Source organism: Eschrichtius robustus, chromosome 1 (genome assembly GCF_028021215.1).
Source record: "Eschrichtius robustus isolate mEscRob2 chromosome 1, mEscRob2.pri, whole genome shotgun sequence".
In the NCBI taxonomy this organism is placed as follows: domain Eukaryota; kingdom Metazoa; phylum Chordata; class Mammalia; order Artiodactyla; family Eschrichtiidae; genus Eschrichtius; species Eschrichtius robustus.
Window position 1 is genome coordinate 15,881,034 of NC_090824.1, and position 21,073 is coordinate 15,902,106.

Below are 21,073 nucleotides of genomic sequence, written 5' to 3' on the forward strand. Positions count from 1 at the left end.
ACTACATCATATGAGTGGTTTGCTGACATGCATCATGGGTAAGTGTTGTGATTTTAAAATATGTTCACAAATTCCTTGGCACTCCTCCTTTCAAGAGGTGGAGCCCTATTTCCCTCCCCTGGAGTGTGGGCTAGACTAAATGACTCATTCCTAGCAAATAAAGCAGAAATGATGGTGCACTATTTTGGAGACCAGGTCAGAATAATCCTGTGAATTCCTCCTCCTGCTCTCTTTCTCGCTGCTCACTTGGTCTTGAGGGACGCCAGCTGCCCTGTCGTGAGAAAAAGTCCACGTGGTGGGGATCTGAGTGAGCCAACAGTACTGAGTAACCATCTTGGAAGTACATCTTCAAGCCTCCAGATAATTACAGCTCCTGCTAACGTCCCTACCGTAACCTCCCTAGGGATCCTGAGCTAGAACCACTCAGTGAAGGTGATCCTGAATTCCCGACCCACAGAAACTGAGAGATACTAAACATTTGTTGCTTTCAGCTACTGAACTTTGGATACTTTGTGACACAGGAACAGATAACAAATTCAGTATATATATTATTGAATTGATGTGAATGTTGGGACATGGAGACTGGGTGCCAGTGGTCTGATGTAGACATAAATTATGAACTTGGGATTAATTCAGGCAAGTGTCAGTATTCAAGAAATTTTCCCTTTTTATAACCAAAATACTCTGTTAACTCTCTGGGTTTATGGCATATACTTAACTCATTTTAAACAAAATTTCCTAATAATCATGGTTACTTATTGCTGATTAAAAGACTACTGTCTGAGAGAAAAAAAGAAATTTTAATCCTATGGTTTGGACATGCAAGCAGTACAGACAGACAGTAGGTGTATAAGTCATCTCAGGCTGTCATGACAAAATACCATAGACTGGGAGGCTTCAACAGTAGAAGCCTTGATTTTCTCATACTTCTGGAGGCTGGAAGTCCAAAATCAAGGTATCTGCCATTCAGTTTCTGGTATGGGATCTTTTTCTGTCTTGCAGACAGCTGTCTTCTTACTGTGTTCTCACATGGTAGAGGTGGTGGGGTAAAAGGGATGAAGTGAGAGAGAGAGAGGATGCGGGGGCAGGGGGAGGGGGGAGAGAGAGCCCGCAAGAGCGCACTCTGGTGTCTCTTCTTATAAGGACCCTAATCTTATTGTATCAGGGCCCCATCCTTATAATCTCATTTAACTTTAATCACCTCCTTATAGTTTCTATCTCCAAATCCAGTCACAATGGTGGTTAGGGCTTCAACATATGAATTTTAGAGGGAAACAATTTAGGCTGTAATCAAAGTCTGAGATGGGGTGGGAAAGCAGGTTGTTGTCCAAATTATCCTCTCCTGAGGTTGGGGAGAAGTGCAGTGAGTGGGGGATGGAAACCAAACAGCATCTGAGGCTTCCTTGGGGTCAGAATGCAGGAGGGGGAGGTCTTTCATCCAAACTGTTGGTGTCAAAATCATTTAAGCAAAGTGAGAAGCCTGGGGTGCTGAAGTAGCCTGTGACTGGAGGGAGAGAGCCCAAAACAATACTGACAGTCAGAGTATGAAGACAGGAGTCGGAAATCTAGGGAGGAAGATCACAGCAGTGAATGTAGAACAAATACTGGTAGGTAATTCTTACAAATAGGCATGAATGCACATAGTGGGGTTATGTTTGCTGCAGGCTGGTGCCTGGGACGACTGGCCACTACTGTTCTGTTTCTCCCTGCAGGACACCTCTGACACCCAGTGTGTGTGGGTTTTCCTTCCACCAACAACCAGTTCTCCAGTACTCCAGACACCAGCTAGATGTCCTCCAATTTAGTTCAATTCTGACACTAATTACCTGGAGTAAGCACCAGATTCCACAAGGTAAGAGCTCCGTCCCACAGGACTGTTTCCACTTCAGATGCCGGTCACAAGACCTCGGTCTCCAGTACTTCGGACCAACTGGCTGTAATCTGGGGGTTCCCACAACCCCCTCCTCAGGTTCAATAATTTGCCAGAATGGCTCTCGGAACTCAGGAAAGCATTTAACTGACATTTACCAGTTTGTTATAACTGAACCACTGTTAGATATTGTTACAAGCTGAATTTTGTCCGCCTCAAATTCGTATGTTGAAGCTCTAACCCCAGTACCTCAGAATGTGACTGTATTTGGAGATAGGGCCTTTATAGATGTGATTAAGTTAAAATGAAATTGTTAGCATGGGCCCTAATCCAATCTGACTGGTATCCTTATAAGAAGAGGAAATTTGGATACACAAAGAGACACCAGGGATGCACATGCACAGAGGGGAGACCATGTGAGGATGCAGAGGGATGGTGGTCACCTGCATGTCAAGGAGAGAGACCTCAGAAAAAGCCCAAGTTCCCAACACCTTGATGCTGAATTTCAGAACTCTGAGAAAATAAATTTCTGTTGTTTAAACCACTGTTTTGTTGTATTTTGTTATGGCAGCCCCAGCAAAGAGTGGATATTCTTCAATCTCATCTTTAGCAGCCAGAGGCAAAAGTTTACTGTGTGCCTAACCCAGGGCCTGGCATACATGAGATCTGCTCAGTCCAACCCCGGCGCCACTGGCCGCATGTGGCTATTGTGCACTTGACATGGGGCTAATCCGAATTGAGGTGTGCTATCTGTGTAAAACACACTCTAGATTTTTGAAATCTTCGTATGAAAAAACCCCCACAAAATCTTTTATTAATATATTTTCATATTGATTACATATTTATCAATAATATTTTGGATATCTGGGGTTAAATAAAATGTATCATAAAAAATTAATCTCACCTTTTTTTTTAACTTTAATGTGGCTACTAGAAAATTTCAAATTATGTATGTGCTTTGCCTTACATTTGTTGGACAGAATTGTACTAGATGTTTAAAAAAAATCTTTTGAGCCATGGGAACCTCTTGTACTCTTATTTTCTTCATGCCTAAGACTTGAAATTAGGTGGACTCTAGAATTCTTCCCCTGGTAGGAGTGCAGAAAGCGGTATTGACAATCCAAAGAAGAACAGACATATCACAGGTGAAACAGGAGGACAGCAAAACTTCCTGGAGTTCCTTTATTGGAACTAATCCACGCATTAACAATTACCAACAAGGACTTCCCTGCCGGTCCAGTGGTTAGGACTCCGCGCTTCCACTGCAGTGGGTGTGGGTTCAATCCCTGGTGGGGGAACTAAGACCCCACATGCCGTGCAGTACGGCCAAAAGAAAAACAAAAAACCAAAAACCAAAAACAACAACAACAAAAAACCCAAAAAAACAATTACCAACAAAAGAACTACAGGTGGTGAAGGCAGTGTTTAAAGCGGGGTAAATGCACACCCAGAGGCTGAGAATTCTTTGCGATGATCACATCTGGTCTTGATTATTACCTGGTGTATCAGTCAGGTTCTTAGCTGCAGACAACAGCGCCATCTTTGGCTAACCCGAGCAAAAATGAAAGACTTAGAAAGATATCAAGATACGGCACAGAATTGCTGCTGAGGCTGCAGAACCCGTCTTGGGAAATGGGCTAGAGCCAAAGGACTAGAAAGACAGCCCAGGTCATCCTGCCTGAGCAATAGGTTAGGATGGCACTTCTCACCCTACTGCTCCTGGCACTTGAGGCCCATCTGATGGAGCCTCTATGCCACCACCTCCTCTGCACTCTGACACTACTCCAGGGTGCTTTCTCAGCTGTCCATACATCTAATCACTCTTCCAAGATCAAAGTCACAGGTTTGGGGAACTGACTGAGGGAGCTGGGTCACTGGGGCTCTAGAGCTGCTGGGGGTGAGAAGAGAGAGAGGATGTGGCGCCTTAACTCCTGAAAGAGGTGGAATCTGCCTCCCACCAAGACTCACATGAGGGGAATCAGCCACACGGGACATGGATTTGGATGAGTGTAGACAACAAAAACAGAAAAAAAAATTCAGACCAGTACAAAGACAGGAAGAATCCTTTTCCTCAGGACTGTCTTAGTTTTGTGGAGAGCAATAAACTCAAGAGTTACACTATAGTTAATCTGTATTCTATGTATGTTATTATTTATATAATAAATGCTTTTATAGCATGCAGTGTGATATATATATATATATATATATATATATATATATATAAATATGGTGGTCATTCTTCTAAATGTTACATAAATATTAATTCTGCTAACCTTCATATCAACTTCTCTATCATCACCTCTATTTATGGATGGTTAAACTGAAGCCCAAATTAGTAAAGTAACTTTGCCAAAATCACACAGCTAGTGGGTGGTAGGAGAGATTTGAAGCTGTGTAGTCTGGGGCTCCAGGGCTGATGGTTTAACTACTATACCACACTTCTCCTTACTATAGCAATTTTTATCTGTAGTTATACTTAAGAAGATGTTTAGGAAGCAATATATAATTTATTCCATTATGTGGGTTCTGTCCTTTGAACCATCTTTACTGTCTTTATATATAAAGCCCTGAGGTTACAGAGAGAAGTCATTGAATAGGGGGTGATGTAATTAACAACTGCAATCAAGCAACTTACGTACAAGTTGAAAAGATCAGATAAATGACAGATGTTACAGGATAGTTCATGATAAGAAAATACTTCATACTTTTGGCCCCAGAGGACTCTTACTTTAAGAAATGTTTCCAACTTCTTTTATAAATAATTCTTTTTTCTTACCCCCTTATATGATTATTCAGTCATTTTCTAAAAATCAAACTTTCATTTTGTTGTGTCAAGATACTGAGTCCTATCCAGACCCCTGGTTATACAGGAATTTACTCATGTTTTCTAATAGAACTTGTAAAGTTTCATTTATTTACATTTAGAGTTTTATCCATTTGGCGGTTATACTTATGTGTGGTGTGAGGTATAGATGTAAAATTTGATCTTTTCCCAAATAGTTATCCAGTTGTCCCAATATCATGTTTTAAAAAGCCCATCCTTTTCCAGTGATTTAAGGCACCATCACCACAGTGATTTCTGTTTCTTTAAGTTTAACTTAACTAATATATATATATATTGAGTACCCACCATGGGTTGGACACTGCACTTAAGAAGTACAAAGAAGAAGAAGACTTGGCCTCTGGCCTTGAACTTGTGGCAGCCTAATTCAGACTTCTAAAAGTAAAGCCATTTCTTAAAGTGAGACAACAGACTTTATCAATAATGTTTCATTAAAAGGCAAGATCGCTCAATTTTCTCAAGACCATCTGATTTTGATCACATTTTTCACTTTAGAAAACTGAGAAATTTGCCGTGGCTGAAGTACAGCTATGATACTCAGAAACATTGCTTATTTAAGAGAAAAACTGTCCTTACTTTTTAAACTCATCTGACTTTTGAGAACTGCGAGATGCTTCTTTCCTACTGTCTGGTGTATTTCAGGGACCCTGAAACCACAGAAGCAAGGGAAGCCGAACACACAATCACTTGTCTGATAACGTTTCCCTTTATCTCACGTCTTGAGCACATCTGAGTGCTGTGCCCAGCAGTTCAAGGATGTCTCTTTCTCAGCTTGTATTTACTGCTTTTTTATTAGAAACTTTCTTGTCTAATGGTTTCCTTAGCATAGATTAGAAATTTGCAACAAGAGACATGTTCCCTGGTAAGGAATTACTTTGGTTATGAACTAATAGGAACTAGTGGTACATACTTACTGTTAAATACTCTGTTTCCTCTTTTACAAATATCACACATTGCACAAATATTTGTGGTGTGCCTTCCAAATACAAGGTGCAACAGTGTGCTGCAGAATGACATATGCTGGGTTCTGGTTTCAACTTCCCAGTTTCGCTTGTATGGTATTTTTTCCTCTATTTTCTTCTAGTTACATGATTATGCAGATGTTACATGCATATCCCAGATATAAAACCTCAGGGTTGGTAGGAAGCTTAGCATTTACTTGATTTATCAGCCATGTCTTGCATCCACTGGTGCTCCGCTCATGTTTAAAATTTTATTAGAACAGATGGATCAGAGTGAGTTCAGAGAAGGTAAATCTATGGAACTTGACTAGTTACTGACTTGAATCATAGAATGGTGATTGTAAGGAAGGTAGTTCAGATAAGTGCTGTATGGGGAAAGGAAGAAATGGAAGAAAACAAGTGGCCAATATACAGGGAACTATATAATTTATCATACAAGCTAGTACATTTTTGAGGGTGAAAGGGATACTATTAATAATTATGTTAGGACAATAGACACAAGCTGGGACTGTCCTTGGTAAATCATAATAGACCTATAGTAATTTAGGAAGATGGAAAGAGTAAGCATACTGTCCATTAAGAACGTAGAGATATCGTAAGGGCCTGACGAGTGTTTACGGGACTGCCCAGATAAACTTTTCCTCCTGGTATAATCGTAGTCTTGACACTTAAATTTACGTTTGCAGTTAAGGGGCAAAACAATCAGATCTGGGGATCAGAGATGCTTTCTCTGAAGCCTCTCAGTAGTCTCTTCAATTTGCTTCAATACCAAGGAAATCAGAAATCTCAGACCAATGCCGGATGTGGCAGGAATCCCAGGACAATTCACAACTTCCCTGCCAATTTAGGGTTATCTGCCTGGAACCATTTCAACTGGCAGCGGCAAGTACCTTATAAAGCAACCAGGATGAAGTTGTTACCAGGATGAAGTTGTTACCAGGATGAAGAACCATGTCAGCTAAGGCTTGCTAAGTGTGTAACGCATTCAGCTAAGATTTACTGCCTGTCTGTTGCCTTACTCGTATTTCATTTAATCATATGTCCCCATGCGGCTGCTCTTCTTGCTTCATCTTACGTAAGAGGAAACTCAGGCTCAGAAAGCTAAGTGACTCCACCAAGGTGACAGCTGCACGCGGACTAGGATAGAGACTGCAAGCCCGAGCCTCTTTCTCGTTCTGCCACGTACTGGCAGGTGGCAGAAGCGCCCGGAGATGTTCGGGAAGGTCCATAGTAGGCCATGCACTGCCCTGCTCCCTTGGCCTTGGACATCCACCTCCCCTTCGATAAAGTGCTCCAGTGGGTGAAGCCGAAGGAGAGGCAGCGAACGGACGCACGCGAAGGCTGAACTCGGACCCTGAACTTGGGCCGACTAGGAAAGGCTCGCTCCGCCCTCCCTCAACACTACTGCGGCTGCGTCAGCCAGCTGCGGCCCACACTCAACATGGCGGCGGCGGCACCAGCGGCCTCCTGCCCTTCTCCATCATGGCGGTAACCGGACCCGCCTCCTTGGGCGCCGGAGTCATGTGACCCACACAATGGCTGAGCGCCTACTCCAGGCTTCCCGGCAACGCCGAGTGAAAGCCATGACGGCCGCCGCGGGTTCGGCGGGCCAAGCCGCGGTGCCCCTGCTGCTGTGCGCGCTGCTGGCGCCCGGCGGCGCGTACGTGCTCGACGACTCCGACGGGCTGGGCCGGGAGTTCGACGGCATCGGCGCGGTCAGCGGCGGCGGGGTGAGCAGCGGGGAGGTGGGACGCGCGGGTGGCGTCAGGGGACCGCTCCGTCTCGCCCCACAAGCCCCCGCGGCGTAGCCCCGCGTTTCGACGCTCTCCCGTCGCGGCCCGGCTCCCGGCGGGCCCCCCTCGCCTGGCTGTCCAGACCCGCCGGCCGCGGGGCTGCAACCTGCGTTTGCTGGTTTAAAATGAACCTGTAGAGCCAGTTAGATTTAGCAGATCCGGGGGTCCACCGAGTAAGTGACAGGTCTAGATAGTGACAAGGCTGGGGCTCAAACCCTTCCTTTCGCTGGGCAGCGGGGCCTGTGGTGGGGGGGGGGGTCTCTTCGCCTTGGAGAGGGCACTCAGGGAGGGTCGCTCCAGAGACGGCCAGGGAGCCGAGGAGCATCCGTCTGCTGAAGAGGATGCCCCAGTGGGATGCTTTGGCTGTGCCTCTCCTTTTTTAGGGAGGGGGGTCGGGGAGTCCTGGACCAGTACTGCAGGATGCGGTTGGGCCCTTTCAAAGGGGCAAGTACCGGATAAGTTTTTGTTTGGAGGCACAGCAGGTATCTCAAGGCCTCTTTAGGAAGGTGAGAGGCTAGAAACTGTCTGGGACTTTTTTTTTTTCTTTTTCTAATGGCAGGCTACACCAGTACCAACTGATAGCTTAGGATTGTTTTCTGTTGGAGGATTGTTTTCCTCTCGGATGGCAAAGGCCTAAGGGGGTGAGTTGCCCTCTGGAAGGGGCAATGCCTCATTGGTGGCTATTTATGTGTGTGAGGAGAGGGAAACGATGGGTCACCAGTCAAGATAGTGACTCACCACCGTTAAGATGCATAAGAATCACCTGGTCCGTTTGTTTAAATGCAGACTCTGGCCTCCCCCCCCAGCTCCCATTCTGACTTTACAGTTCTGGAGTGCGGCCTGAGAATCTGCTTTTTAACAAAGGCGCCAGTGGTTTCTCATACTAAATGTTGAGAGAACTATTTTCCTTATTCAAGGATCTCTGGAGCAAGCGGTTTCTTGTTTTTTAAATAAAATCTTAATTTAAAGATAGTTCTAGATTTACAGAAAAGTTGCCAAGACAGTACAGAGTTCTCATATACCCTGCAGCCAGTTTTCTCCTGTTACCAGCATCCCACATTAGTACGGGACATTTGTCCCAACCAATATTGATTACGTTAATGAAAGTCTGTACTTCCTTTCATATTTCCTTAGTTGTTACCTAATGCTCTTTTTCGGTTTCAGGATCCCATCCAGGATACTTATTGCATTTAATTGGCATGTCTCTTTAGTCTTTTCTAGGCTGTGTCACTTGGGATAAGTTCGTATTATCTGGGCATTCTAAAATACTTACGTTAAGGGAGACATGAGGGCCATTCCAGCTTAATGCAAAATTTGTGTGGGCACAGCTGGTAATTTCCTTAGTTCCCTAGTCATGCTGATGGGTGGCTCCTAGGCCTGGGAGCTTGCCACAGTAGCATGATTGTTCTTGGCTCCTAACAATTTACTTAGTCCTGTCTCATGCTCTTTGTAACCATTGTCTTGTCTTTGTTTTATCCCCTTGTGTTTATAGCTTTTGGGTCCATGGGATTTATGGTGGCAGATCTTTGGGTGAGAGGGATTTTCTTTTTTATACCCCAGATCATAGCTAGAACTGATTTTATTTGAAGATGGTAAGGCAGAACTCTTGAATGGGTTGAATGGGTTGTTTCTTGGGTTGAGTCAGATTGGTGCTTGCATCCTTAGATGCAATTCAGAACCAGCTTGAATGCTTGCTTGCTGGGTGGATGTTCTGGGCTGGTCTCAGCCTATTGATAACCAGTGCTGTGGAGGGACTGGCCCTTGTGCTTCTTTTTTTTTTTTTTTTAACGTTTTTATTGGAGTATAACTGCTTTACAATGGTGTGTTAATTTCTGCTTTATAACGAAGTGAATCAGTTACACATATACATATATCCCCATATCTCTTCCCTCTTGCGTCTCCCTCCCACCCTCCCTCCCTATCCCACCCCTCTAGCTGGTCACAAAGCACTGAGCTGATCTCCCTGTGCTAGGCGGCTACTTCCCACTAGCTATCAATTTTACATTTGGTAGCGTGTATATGTCCATATATACACTACCACTCTCTCACTTTGTCCCAGCTTACCCTTCCCTCTCCCCGTGTCCTCAAGTCCATTCTCTAGTAGGTCTGCGTCTTTATTCCTGTCTTGCCCCTAGGTGCTTCATGACCATTTTTTTTTTTTTTTTTTAGATTCCATATATATGTGTTAGCATGTGGTATTTGTTTTTCTCTTTCTGACTTACTTCACTCTGTATGACAGACTCTGGGTCCATCCACCTCACTACAAATAACTCAATTTCGTTCCTTTTTATGGCTGAGTAATATTCCATTGTATATACGTGTCACATCTTTATCCATTCATCTGTCGATGGACATTTAGGTTACTTCCATGTCCTGGCTATTGTAAATAGAGCTGCAACGAACATTGTGGTACGTGACTCTTTTTGAATTATGGTTTTCTCAGGGTATATGCCCAGTAGTGGGATTGCTGGGTGGTATGGTAGTTCTATTTGTAGTTTTTTCAGGAACCTCCATACTGTTCTCTGTAGTGGCTGCACCAATTTACATTCCCACCAAGGGTGCAAGAGGGTTCCCTTTTCTCCACACCCTCTCCAGCATTTATTGTTTGTAGATTTTTTGATGATGGCCATTCTGACCGGTGTAAGATGATATCTCAATGTAGTTTTGATTTGCATTTCTCTAATGATTCATGATGTTGAGCATTCTTTCATGTGTTTGTTGGCAATCTGTATATCTTCTTTGGAGAAATGTCTGTTTAGGTCTTCTGCCCATTTTTGGATTGGATTGTTTGATTTTTTGATATTGAGCTGCATGAGCTGCTTGTAAATTTTGGAGATTAATCCTTTGTCAGTTGCTTCATTTGCAAATATTTTCTCCCATTCTGAGGGTTGTCTTTTCATCTTGTTTATGGTTTCCTTTGTTGTGCAAAAGCTTTGAAGTTTCATTAGGTCCCATTTGTTTATTTTTGTTTTTATTTCCATTTCTCTAGGAGGTGGGTCAAAAAGGATCTTGCTGTGATTTATGTCATAGAATGTTCTGCCTATGTTTTCCTCTAAGAGTTCGATAGTGTCTGGCCTTACTTTAGGTCTTTAATCCATTTTGAGTTTATTTTTGTGTACAGTGTTAGGGAGTGTTCTAATTTCATTCGTTTACATGTAGCTGTCCAGTTTTCCCAGCACCACTTATTGAAGAGGCTGTCTTTTCTCCATTGTATATTCTTGCCTCCTTTATGAAAGATAAGGTGACCATATGTGCATGGGTTTATCTCTGGGCTTTCTATCCTGTTCCATTGATCTGTATTTCTGTTTTTGTGCCAGTACCATACTGTCTTGATTACTGTAGCTTAGTAGTATAGTCTGAAGTCCAGGAGCCTGATTCCTCCAACTCCGTTTTTCTTTCTCAAGATTGCTTTGGCTATTCGGGGTCTTTTGTGTTTCCATACAAATTGTGAAATTTTTTGTTCTAGTTCTGTGAAAAATGCCATTGGTAGTTTGATAGGGATTGCATTGAATCTGTAGATTGTTTTGGGTAGTATAGTCATTTTCACAATGTTGATTCTTCCAATCCAAGAACATGGTATATCTCTACATCTATTTGTATCATCTTTAATTTCTTTCATCAGTGTCTTATAATTTTCTGCATACAGGTCTTTTATCTCCTTAGGTAGGTTTATTCCCAGGTATTTTATTCTTTTTGTTGCAGTGGTAAATGCGAGTGTTTTCTTAATTTCACTTTCAGATTTTTCATCATTAGTGTATAGGAATGCAAGAGATTTCTGTGCATTAATTTTGTATCCTGCTACTTTACCAAATTCATTGATTAGCTCTAATACTTTTCTGGTAGCATCTTTAGGATTCTCTGTGTATAGTGTCATGTCATCTGCAAACAGTGACAGCTTTACTTCTTCTTTTCCAATTTGGATTCCTTTTATTTCTTTTTCTTCTCTGATTGCTGTGGCTAAAACTTCCAAAACTATGTTGAATAACAGTGGTGAGAGTGGGCACCCTTGTCTTGTTCCTGATCTTAGTGGTAATGGTTTCAGTTTTTCACCATTGAGGACGATGTTGGCTGTGGGTTTGTCATATATGGCCTTTATTATGTTGATGTAAGTTCCCTCTTTGTCTACTTTCTGGAGGGTTTTTATCATAAATTGGTGTTGAATTTTGTCGAAAGCTTTCTGTGCATCTATTGAGATGATCATATCGTTTTTATTCTTCAGTTTGTTAATATGGTGTATCACATTGATTGATTTGCGTATATTGAAGAATCCTTGCATTCCTGGGATAAACCCCACTTGATCATGGTGTATGATCCTTTTAATGTGCTGTTGGATTGTGTTTGCTAGTATTTTGTTGAGGATTTTTGCATCTATGTTTATCAGTGATACTGGTCTGTAGTTTTCTTTTTTTGTGATATCTGTGTCTGGTTTTGGTATCAGGGTGATGGTGGCCTCGTAGAATGAGTTTGGGAGTGTTCCTCCCTCTGCTATAATTTGGAAGACTTTGAGAAGGGTAGGTGTTAGCTCTTCTCTAAATGTTTGATAGAATTCGCCTGTGAAGCCATCTGCTCCTGGGCTTCTGTTTGTTGAAAGATTTTAAATCACAGTTTCAATTTCAGTGCTTGTGATTGGTCTGTTCATATTTTCTGTTTCTTCCTGGTTCAGTCTCGGAAGGCTGTGCATTTCTAAGAGTTTGTCCATTTCTTCCAGGTTCTCCATTTTATTGGCATATAGTTGCTTGTAGTAATCTCTCATGATCCTTTGTATTTCTGCAGCATCAGTTGTTACTTCCCCTTTTTCATTTCTAGTTCTATTGATTTGAGTCTTTTCCCTTTTTTTCTTGATGATTCTGGCTAATAGTTTATCAATTTTGTTTATCTTCTCAAAGAACCAGCTTTTAGTTTTATTGATCTTTTCTATCATTTCCTTCATTTCTTTTTCATTTATTTTTGATCTGATCTTTATGATTTCTTTCCTTCTGCTAACTTTGGGGTTTTTTTCTTCTTTCTTTAATTGCATTAGGTGTAATGTTACATTGTTTATTTGAGATGTTTCTTCTTTCTTAAGGTAGGATTGTATTGCTATAAACTTCCCTCTTAGAACTGCTTTTGCTGCATCCCATAGGTTTTGAGTCATCGTGTTTTCATTGTCATTTATTTCTAGGTATTTTTTGATTTCCTCTTTGATTTCTTCAGTGATCCCTTGGTTATTAAATAGTGTATTGTTTAGCCTCCGTGTGTTTGTATTTTTTACATACTTTTTCCTGTAATTGATATCTAGTCTCATAGCATTGTGGGCAGAAAAGATACTTGATATGACTTCAATTTTCTTAAATTTACCAAGGCTTGACTTGTGACCCAAGATATGATCTATCCTGGAAAGTGTTCCATGAGCACTTGAGAAGAAAGTGTATTCTGTTGTGTTTGAATGGAATGTCCTATAAATATCAATTAAGTTCCTGATGTTTAATGTATCATTTAAAGCTTGTGTTCCCTTATTTATTTTCATTTTGGATGATCTGTCCATTGGTGAAAGTGGGGTGTTAAAGTCCCCTACTATGATTGTGTTACTGTCGATTTCCCCTTTTATGGCTGTTAGTATTTACCTTATGTGTTGAGGTGCTCCTATGTTGGGTGCATAAATATTTACACTTGTTATATCTTCTTCATGCATTGATCCCTTGATCATTATGTAGTGTCCTTTGTCTCTTGTAATACTCTTTGTTTTAAAGTCTATTTTGTCTGATATGAGAATTGCTACTCCAGCTTTCTTTTGATTTCCATTTGCATGGAATATCTTTTTCCATCCCCTCACTTTCAGTCTGTATGTGTCTCTAGGTCTGAAGTGGGTCTCTTGTAGACAGCATATATACAGGTCTTATTTTTTTTTCCATTCAGCCAGTCTATGTCTTTTGGTTGGAGCATTTAATCCATTTACATTTTAGGTAATTATCAATACATATGTTCCTATTACCATTTTCTTAATTGTTTTGGGTTTGTTATTGTAGGTCTTTTCCTTCTGTTGTGTTTACTGCCTAGAGAAGTTCCTTTAGCATTTGTTGTAAAGCTGGTTTGGTGGTGCTGAATTCTGTTAGTTTTTGCTTGTCTGTAAAGGTTTTAATTTCTCTGTCAAATCTGAATGAGATCCTTGCTGGATAGAGTAATCTTGGTTGTAGGTATTTCCCTTTCATCACTTTAAATATGTCCTGCCACTCCCTTCTGGCTTGCAGAGTTTCTGCTGAAAGATCAACTGTTAACCTTATGGGATTCCCTTGTATGTTATTTGTTTTTTTTCCCTTGCTGCTTTTAATATTTTTTCTTTGTATTTAATTTTTGATAGTTTGATTAATATGTGTCTTGGTGTGTTTCTCCTTGGATTTATCCTGTATGGGACTGTCTGTGCTTCCTGCATTTGATTAACTATCTCCTTACCCATATTAGGGAAGTTTTCAAGTATAATCTTTTCAAATATTTTCTCAGTCCCTTTCTTTTTCTCTTCTTCTTCTGCGACCCCTATAATTCTAATGTTGGTGCGTTTAATATTGTCCCAGAGGTCTCTGAGACTGTCCTCAATTCTTTTCATTCTTTTTTCTTTATTCTGCTCTGTGATAGTTATTTCCTCTCTTTTATCTTCCAGGTCACTTTTCCGTTCTTCTGCCTCAGTTATTCTGCTATTGATTCCTTCTAAAGAGTTTTAAATTTCATTTATTGTGTTGTTTATCATTGTTTGTTTGCTCTTTAGTTCTTCTAGGTCCTTGTTAAACATTTCTTGTATTTTCTCCGTTCTATTTCCAAGATTTTGGATCATCTTTACTATCAATATTCTGAATTCTTTTTCAGGTAGACTGCCTATTTCCTCTTCATTTATTATGTCTGGTGGATTTTTACCTTGCTCCTTCATCTGCTGTGTGTTTCCTTGTCTTCTCATTTTGCTTAAGTTAATGTGTTTGGGGTCTCCTTTTCGCAGGCTGCAGGTTTGTAGTTCCTGTTGTTTTTGGTGTCTGCTTCCAGTGGCTAAGGTTGGTTCAGTGGGTTGTGTAGGTTTCCTGGTGGAGGGGACTAGTGCCTGTGTTCTGGTGGATGAGGCTGGATCTTGTCTTTCTGGTGGGCAGGCCCATGTCTGGTGGTGTGTTTTGGGGTGTCTGTGACCTTATTATGATTTTAGGCAGCCTCTCTGCTAATGGGTGGGGTTGTGTTCCTGTCTTGCTAGTTGTTTGGCATAGGTTGTCCAGCACTGTAGCTTGCTGGTCATTGAGTGGAGCTGGGTCTTGGCGTTGAGATGGAGAGCTCTGGGAGATTTCCGCTGTTTGATATTATGTGGAGCTGGGAGGTCTCTGATGGACCAATGTCTTGAGCTTTGCTTTCCCACGTCAGAGGCACAGCCCTGACGCCTGACTGGAGCACCAAAAGCGTGTCATCCACACGGCTCAGAATAAAAGGGAGAAAAAAAGAAAGAAAGAAAAAGATGAAATAAAATAAAATAAGATAAAATAAAAAAGTTATTAAAATAAAAAACAAAAAATAATTACTAAAAAATTTTTTTAAAGTAATTAAAAAAAAAGAAAGAAAGAAGAGAACAACCAAATCAACAAGCAATTCCACCAATGATAGCAAGTGCTGAATAGTTTATTAAAAAGAGAAAAGAAAAAAAAAAGGACAGAACCCTAGGACAAATGGTAAAGGCAAAGCTATACAGACAAAATCACACACAGAAGCATACATATACACACTCACAAAAAGAGAAAAAGGGAAAAAAATGTATTTATCGTTACTCCCAAAATACACCTCCTCAATTTGGGGTGATTTGTTGCCTATTCAGGTATTCCACAGATGCAGCATACATCAAGTTGATTGTGGAGATTTAATCCGCTGCTCCTGAGGCTGCTGGGAGAGATTTCCCTTTTTCTTCTTTGTTCGCACAGCTCCCGGGGTTCAGCTTTGGATTTGGACCCGCCTCTGCGTGTAGGTCACCTGAGGGCGTCTGTTCTTCTCTCAGACAGGACGGGGTTAAAGAAGCAGCTGATTCGGGGGCTCTGGCTCACTCAGGCCGGGGGGAGGGAGGGGTGCGGATGCGGGGCGAGCCTGCGGTGGCAGAGGAAGGCGTGACGTTGCACCAGCCTGAGGCGCGCCGTGCGTTCTCCCGGGGAAGTTGTCCCTGGAACACGGGACCCTGGCCGTGGCAGGCTGCACAGGCTCCCAGGAGGGGAGGTGTCGATAGTGACCTGTGCTTGCACACAGGCTTCTTGGTGGCGGCAGCCGCAGCCTTAGCGTCTCATGCCCGTCTCTCGGGTCCGCGCTGACAGCCACGGCTCGCGCCCGTCTCTGGAGCTCCTTTAAGCAGCGCTCTTAATCCCCTCTCCTCGCGCACCAGGAAACAAAGAGGTAAGAAAAAGTCTTTTGCCTTTTCGGCAGTTCCAGACCTTTTCGCCGGACTCCCTCCTGGCTAGCTGTGCCCCACTAGCCCCCTTCAGGCTGTGTTCACGCCGCTCCCTCCCACTGGTGCAGGTCCCGTCCCTATTCTTTTGTCTCTGTTTTTTCTTTGTCTTTTTTTTTTTTTTTTGCCCTACCCAGGTACGTGGGGAGTTTCTTGCCTTTTGGGAGGTCTGAGGCCTTCTGCCAGCATTAGGTAGGTGTTCTGTAGGAGTTGTTCCACATGTAGATGTATTTCTGATGTATTTGTGGGCAGGAAGGTGATCTCCACGTCTTACTCTTCTGCCATCTTGAAGCTCCTCTCTGTGCTTTTTACTATGATTGCAAGATGCCCTCAGCGATAACCGTCAGAAAACTTTGAAAATAAAAATATTACTCACAGGTCCTGGAAAGCACATGGCACACCTGGGCCACACAGGGAGGTTGTAGGTAGAGAGGGGGGTGTGGGCCTGGGGTTCTGCTTTCATTAGGGCCAAGGGTGAGGCCTAGGGTTTTGTGGGCTCACTTTTTATTGGTGAGTTCAAAACTTAAGAGTAGAAATTTAAAGTGCAGGAAGAGAAAAAATAAGTGACCCTAATGATGGTCAGTTATCGAAATCAACCAAGATCTCTAAAACAAAGAATTCTCCCCACCCCCTCCTGCCAACCCCAGCCTGGCTCTTTATCTAGTTCTGTGGCTGGCAGTGTGTTTATTTGAGATAGGTATCCCTGAAGTGGATAACTCGGGAGTGGATGCCTTGCAATCAAAGCTTAAGTCCTGCCCTTCCATTACAAAAAAGGAAAAACCAACTGTTGGGCATTACACTGCAATCCACCCTTGGTGCCTAGGCATCAGAGTCAGTGGTGAGGACATTAACTGCCTGAGTAGCTGATTTACTAAAAGTCAGGGATAGGGCATGTTGTAACCTAGAAGGGATTTTAGCAGCACTCCTATAATAATTATATTGTACAAGCAATAGTCCTGAAATCCAGCTGGTAGCCATTGACCCAAGCTTAAAGGGTTACACCTTGAAACGAGGTCAGTGATCTTGGGGCCCTAGGGATCCGTTCAAAGATTAGAAAATGTTATGATTAACATCTGGGGACATCTGGTGTAAGTAGGTTTCAATCTGTGCTGAGTTGGTTGATTGCTCCATATCGCACCCAACCACTCTCTTAGAATAGGTCAGTTCAATTAAAGGATTGTGTCTCATTTGAGGAGGCAGCAATGCAGGTGCATTTATAAAGTTAAGCCTCTATGGTGCAAATATTTGATTCAGGTTATTTCATAAGAGGCATTTCTACGGAAACAAAAGAAAAACAATGGTTAGTGGTTGGAGCAGATTATAAACCTAGTCTGAGTCCTGAGGGTAGCTAGTTGCGATTTCTAGGTGTAGGACTTGAAGCATCTTCAGACAGGGTGGGGACAGATGGTGGCAATCATAGATTTTACTGGTTTGTAGTTTGAATATCTCTGGTGGTGGTGGTGGTGGGGGTTCTTTCCGAGTGGTCCATACAGCAAGAGGCACAAAGATTGTTCATACGTGAACTGTTGTAGTGATTTCTCTGGAGTCTATATCTAGTTGTCCCACTTTAGCTTGCATGGCTTCAGGAAAAGGGCAATTTTAGTTCTCAATAATTCCAAGTCAGAAAGGTGGGAAAAAATTGGAAACAATATCTGGAGAGTTGTAGCCAGACATTAGAGGAAGTGAGAAGAATTCAGTATTCAGTCCAGTTTACAGGTAGAAAACAAACCTCAAAGGCAATTAACAGGACTAAAATCTGATATCCACAGGGTGTCCTATAGTTTCCCCTTCCCCCCACCTTTTATCAGAGATAACCCAAATAAGGCTAATTTACTTGCAAAATAAGTCTGGCCTGATTATTTAATAATTAATTTATTTATTATTTATTAAGTGCAACAAGAATAGTGATAGACCATATAGGCTCTTTCAAGTATACTCTGCTGGACCTTCACACAAGGAATCACAGATTGGACTCTTAGAAGTCTCTCTCAAGGTAGGAAGCCAAGCTATAAGCTTACCATCAGACTTTCCCTGCGGTACTGATAGATTTGGGTGAATTCCTTTCTTCTCAAGGTCTGCCGAATATCCTGAGGTTCCTACATCTGCCAGGAAGCGACCTTCCTTACTCACCTGGTAAGGCTTCTGTAAGCAAGTTGCCAGGCTGATTTTTCCAAGGAGCTTTATTGGCTCCATAAGTGAACCTTAGTTCCTTAAATCTGTCTGGTTATATCTGAGTCTATGTGCATGTCTCTCAAATATGACATTCCAGTTAAAACCTTGGTAATATAATCGATGTTTCCAATTGTGTCCTGTTACAAGGAGGACAGATTCTTAGGAACTTATGCAAATAAATATATTGCTATGAAAATGAGAATACTCACTAAGAGTTTCTAAATTCTGAAAGGATCAGGTAGGGAGAAATTTGTTTTATCTTTGTTTACAAGGGTACACTTTACCAAACTGCTGAGGTCATAGACAGCTTAGAAAAAAAGGTTTCCTTAAGTCTGGGGGAAAAAAAAAAACCATTCAAGAACTAACAATGTTTCAGATAAAAAGTCATAAAAATTATAATTATCCTCATCAGTTCATTCAGTTCCTTGTAATTAATTCTGATTGATCTTGATCTTTAGTTAGCAGTTTTATGAATCTTTTTTTACCTTAGAGTTCTGTAAATTCTTACCCAGTTGAGCAATATGATCTGAAAATTATCAGAATCCCATACTTTAAGTTAGAATCCTTTCCACAAGTCTTCTTGAAGATGAAGCGCTTTTCGAAGAACACTTTTGCAAAAGCATCAGAGTAAAACAATAACTGTCTGTAAATGACAAAAAGACTTAAACACAACCATGTTGAAGATCTGATAAAGTTTATTATAAGGCAAATGACAAGGAAATTAGGTTATTTCTGTGACATACAACATTTTAAGATAGTAAGTAGAATTACTAGTGATAACATTATACCAGGATATAGCAGGTATCTAGGAATTTCATGTAATTTCTGGAACACATATATTAGTAACATATATCAATACAAATATAACCTAAAGAAGGTTTAGCATTATGTCTTTGACAGTGCTTCCCATGCAATTTAACATACCAAATAAGCCTAATTAGTTTAATGTCTGTCTTTTTATAAGGAGAAAGACCACATCTTTTGAGATGTTCCAGGGCCCATCTGGAAAATCTCAAAGTTATTTTGAGGTCAAAAAGACTTCATTTAGAATTTGATTTTGGGAAGTTTGTCAAAATATCAAAAGGTGTTAAAACACTTGATTAAATAGGATCGTTGGTCACTGTGAAATAATACTTAGTTATCCATTTAACCAAAATGACAAGAACTTCACAGGCAAATACATAAAGTTACTTATTTTAATCCCAGTTTAACGCCCCCCTCGCCCCAAACACACAACCTTAGCTCTTTTAATAGAGAAGACTCAGGTTTTGTTTTTTTTTTTAAGTAATTAAAGATTCAGTAAAGATAATGTGAAGCATAGAATATTATTTTGATTAAACACAGAATCTTTATTTCCTAGGCAGGTTACTTAAAAGGTAAAGAAAAATCTTTCACAGGTTTATCAAGAGCAGACCAATAGTCTAATAAAAATTTGTCTTTTTAGCAGATGAAAGATAATTAAGTTTTAGTTTTACATAAGTACACTATTAAAGTTTATTTTAAAAAATCCTTCTAATAAATTTATTTCATTTTTAGCTAGCTTGACTACACAGGTAAAATTCCCTCTTTTCTTCTCTCTGTCCCTCTCTTTCCCCAGTTTCTATATCCATTCATTTTGTCTACTTAAGGACAAAATTACTTTCATTTCCCTAACAAAAATACATCTCCCTACCTCATACCTTTTCTTAGCCAAAATACATCCTACTTTCCTTGATAGAATTGTTTCCCTTATTATTTCTAGTATTTTAATTACATATATTAGTTAGAATGCTTGACTCTTATAAACCTTAATTTCTAGTGAAAACTAGGAAGTAAACAATTGTGAACTGTTATACCAGTATTCTGTAGGCCGGCAAATTTATGAATACATTTTATAATTTCTAGAAGCATATGCTTCTTTTTTTGTACAGTTTTTCATTGTAGCACAAGACATGTTTACTAACAGATCTAAATATCTTTTGTTTCTCTGTGATAAGAAACCAAAAGTAGATAAACCTATGTTCAGTAATTAATATTTTAGCATTTTATATTATTCGGAAATTTTCTATATATTTAATGAATTTCCATCATTTAACTTAGCAAAACTCTAAGGTTTCAAGTTACCAACGAGATTTGGGTGACGATTTTTAAGTAGACATACCATAAAACATAATTATTTTTGAAAAGTGGATGTCTCGGCAATCAGAGCTTAAGTTATGCATTTGCATTACAAGAAGGAAAAGCCAGTGGATAACTTGGTCTGTAGTCTGATCACAGATCTGACCTTCTACTGTGGGAAAAAAAATCTTTTCCCTAACCCAGCTGATTTTTACACTTTTATTTCCTAATGTTGCAACCTCACTCATAGGTGCTGGTGTATATTTCAAGGTAAACAGTAGACTAATGGGCTAATGTATTTATTCTTTACTACTACCATTCTTCCTTTTTATTTTTGTGGTTTAAACCTGGAATAGCCAGTATTCCATAAAATGAGGACTCATAATGTCCTAATATCTTTACTTTGATATTAAATCCATTGTTTAACTTGCTGAAAATGGAAATGTTTTGTTATTTTATGTTTATTAACTCAGTTTAAAATTATTAAAATGAGAAGAATTGTTTCATAACTCAGAATAGGAGACTGTTACCTATTCTAATAGTGTCCTTATGTGTAATGCATCACTCATCTTAGAAGTTCGGTAAATACCGACTGAATGAAAATGGTTGCAACACTATATTTGTACACCACTTTCAACTTCTTTCTGAAGTCCCTGGTACCTAGCACAGTTTGTGGCAGTAAGTGTTTGGAATCTTCATATTTGATAGGGAAGGCAGTATGGTGCACGTGGACTTAAGAGCAGATTGCTAGGGATCTGTTCTGGGCCATGCCACTCACTGTACAGCCTTGGGCAGGTTATGTAACCTCCCTGTATCTCAGGTTTTTTTCTGGGGACACGGTGATACCTACCTGGTAGGAACATTGTGAGGATAGATGTCAAAGCACAGGATGGCATCTGTCACATG

General features: G+C 40.8%; 1 protein-coding gene across 3 annotated transcripts in view; it reads left to right on the plus strand.

The window, feature by feature from the left end:
- The first annotated feature begins 7,168 nt into the window (after positions 1–7,168).
- GALC (galactosylceramidase) overlaps positions 7,169–21,073 on the plus strand; it is a 60,592-nt gene continuing 46,687 nt past the window's right edge. For 2 of the 3 annotated variants that reach the window (XR_011073723.1, XM_068541933.1), the window contains exon 1: positions 7,169–7,404. Coding sequence is in view for 1 of the 3 variants with exons in the window: in XM_068541933.1 (XP_068398034.1) it covers positions 7,210–7,404 (195 nt within the window). In the remaining 2 variants the exon portion in view is untranslated. Of the gene's footprint in view, positions 7,405–7,490; positions 7,641–21,073 lie in introns of those variants that run through there. The other variant, XM_068541934.1, reaches the window with a different exon arrangement.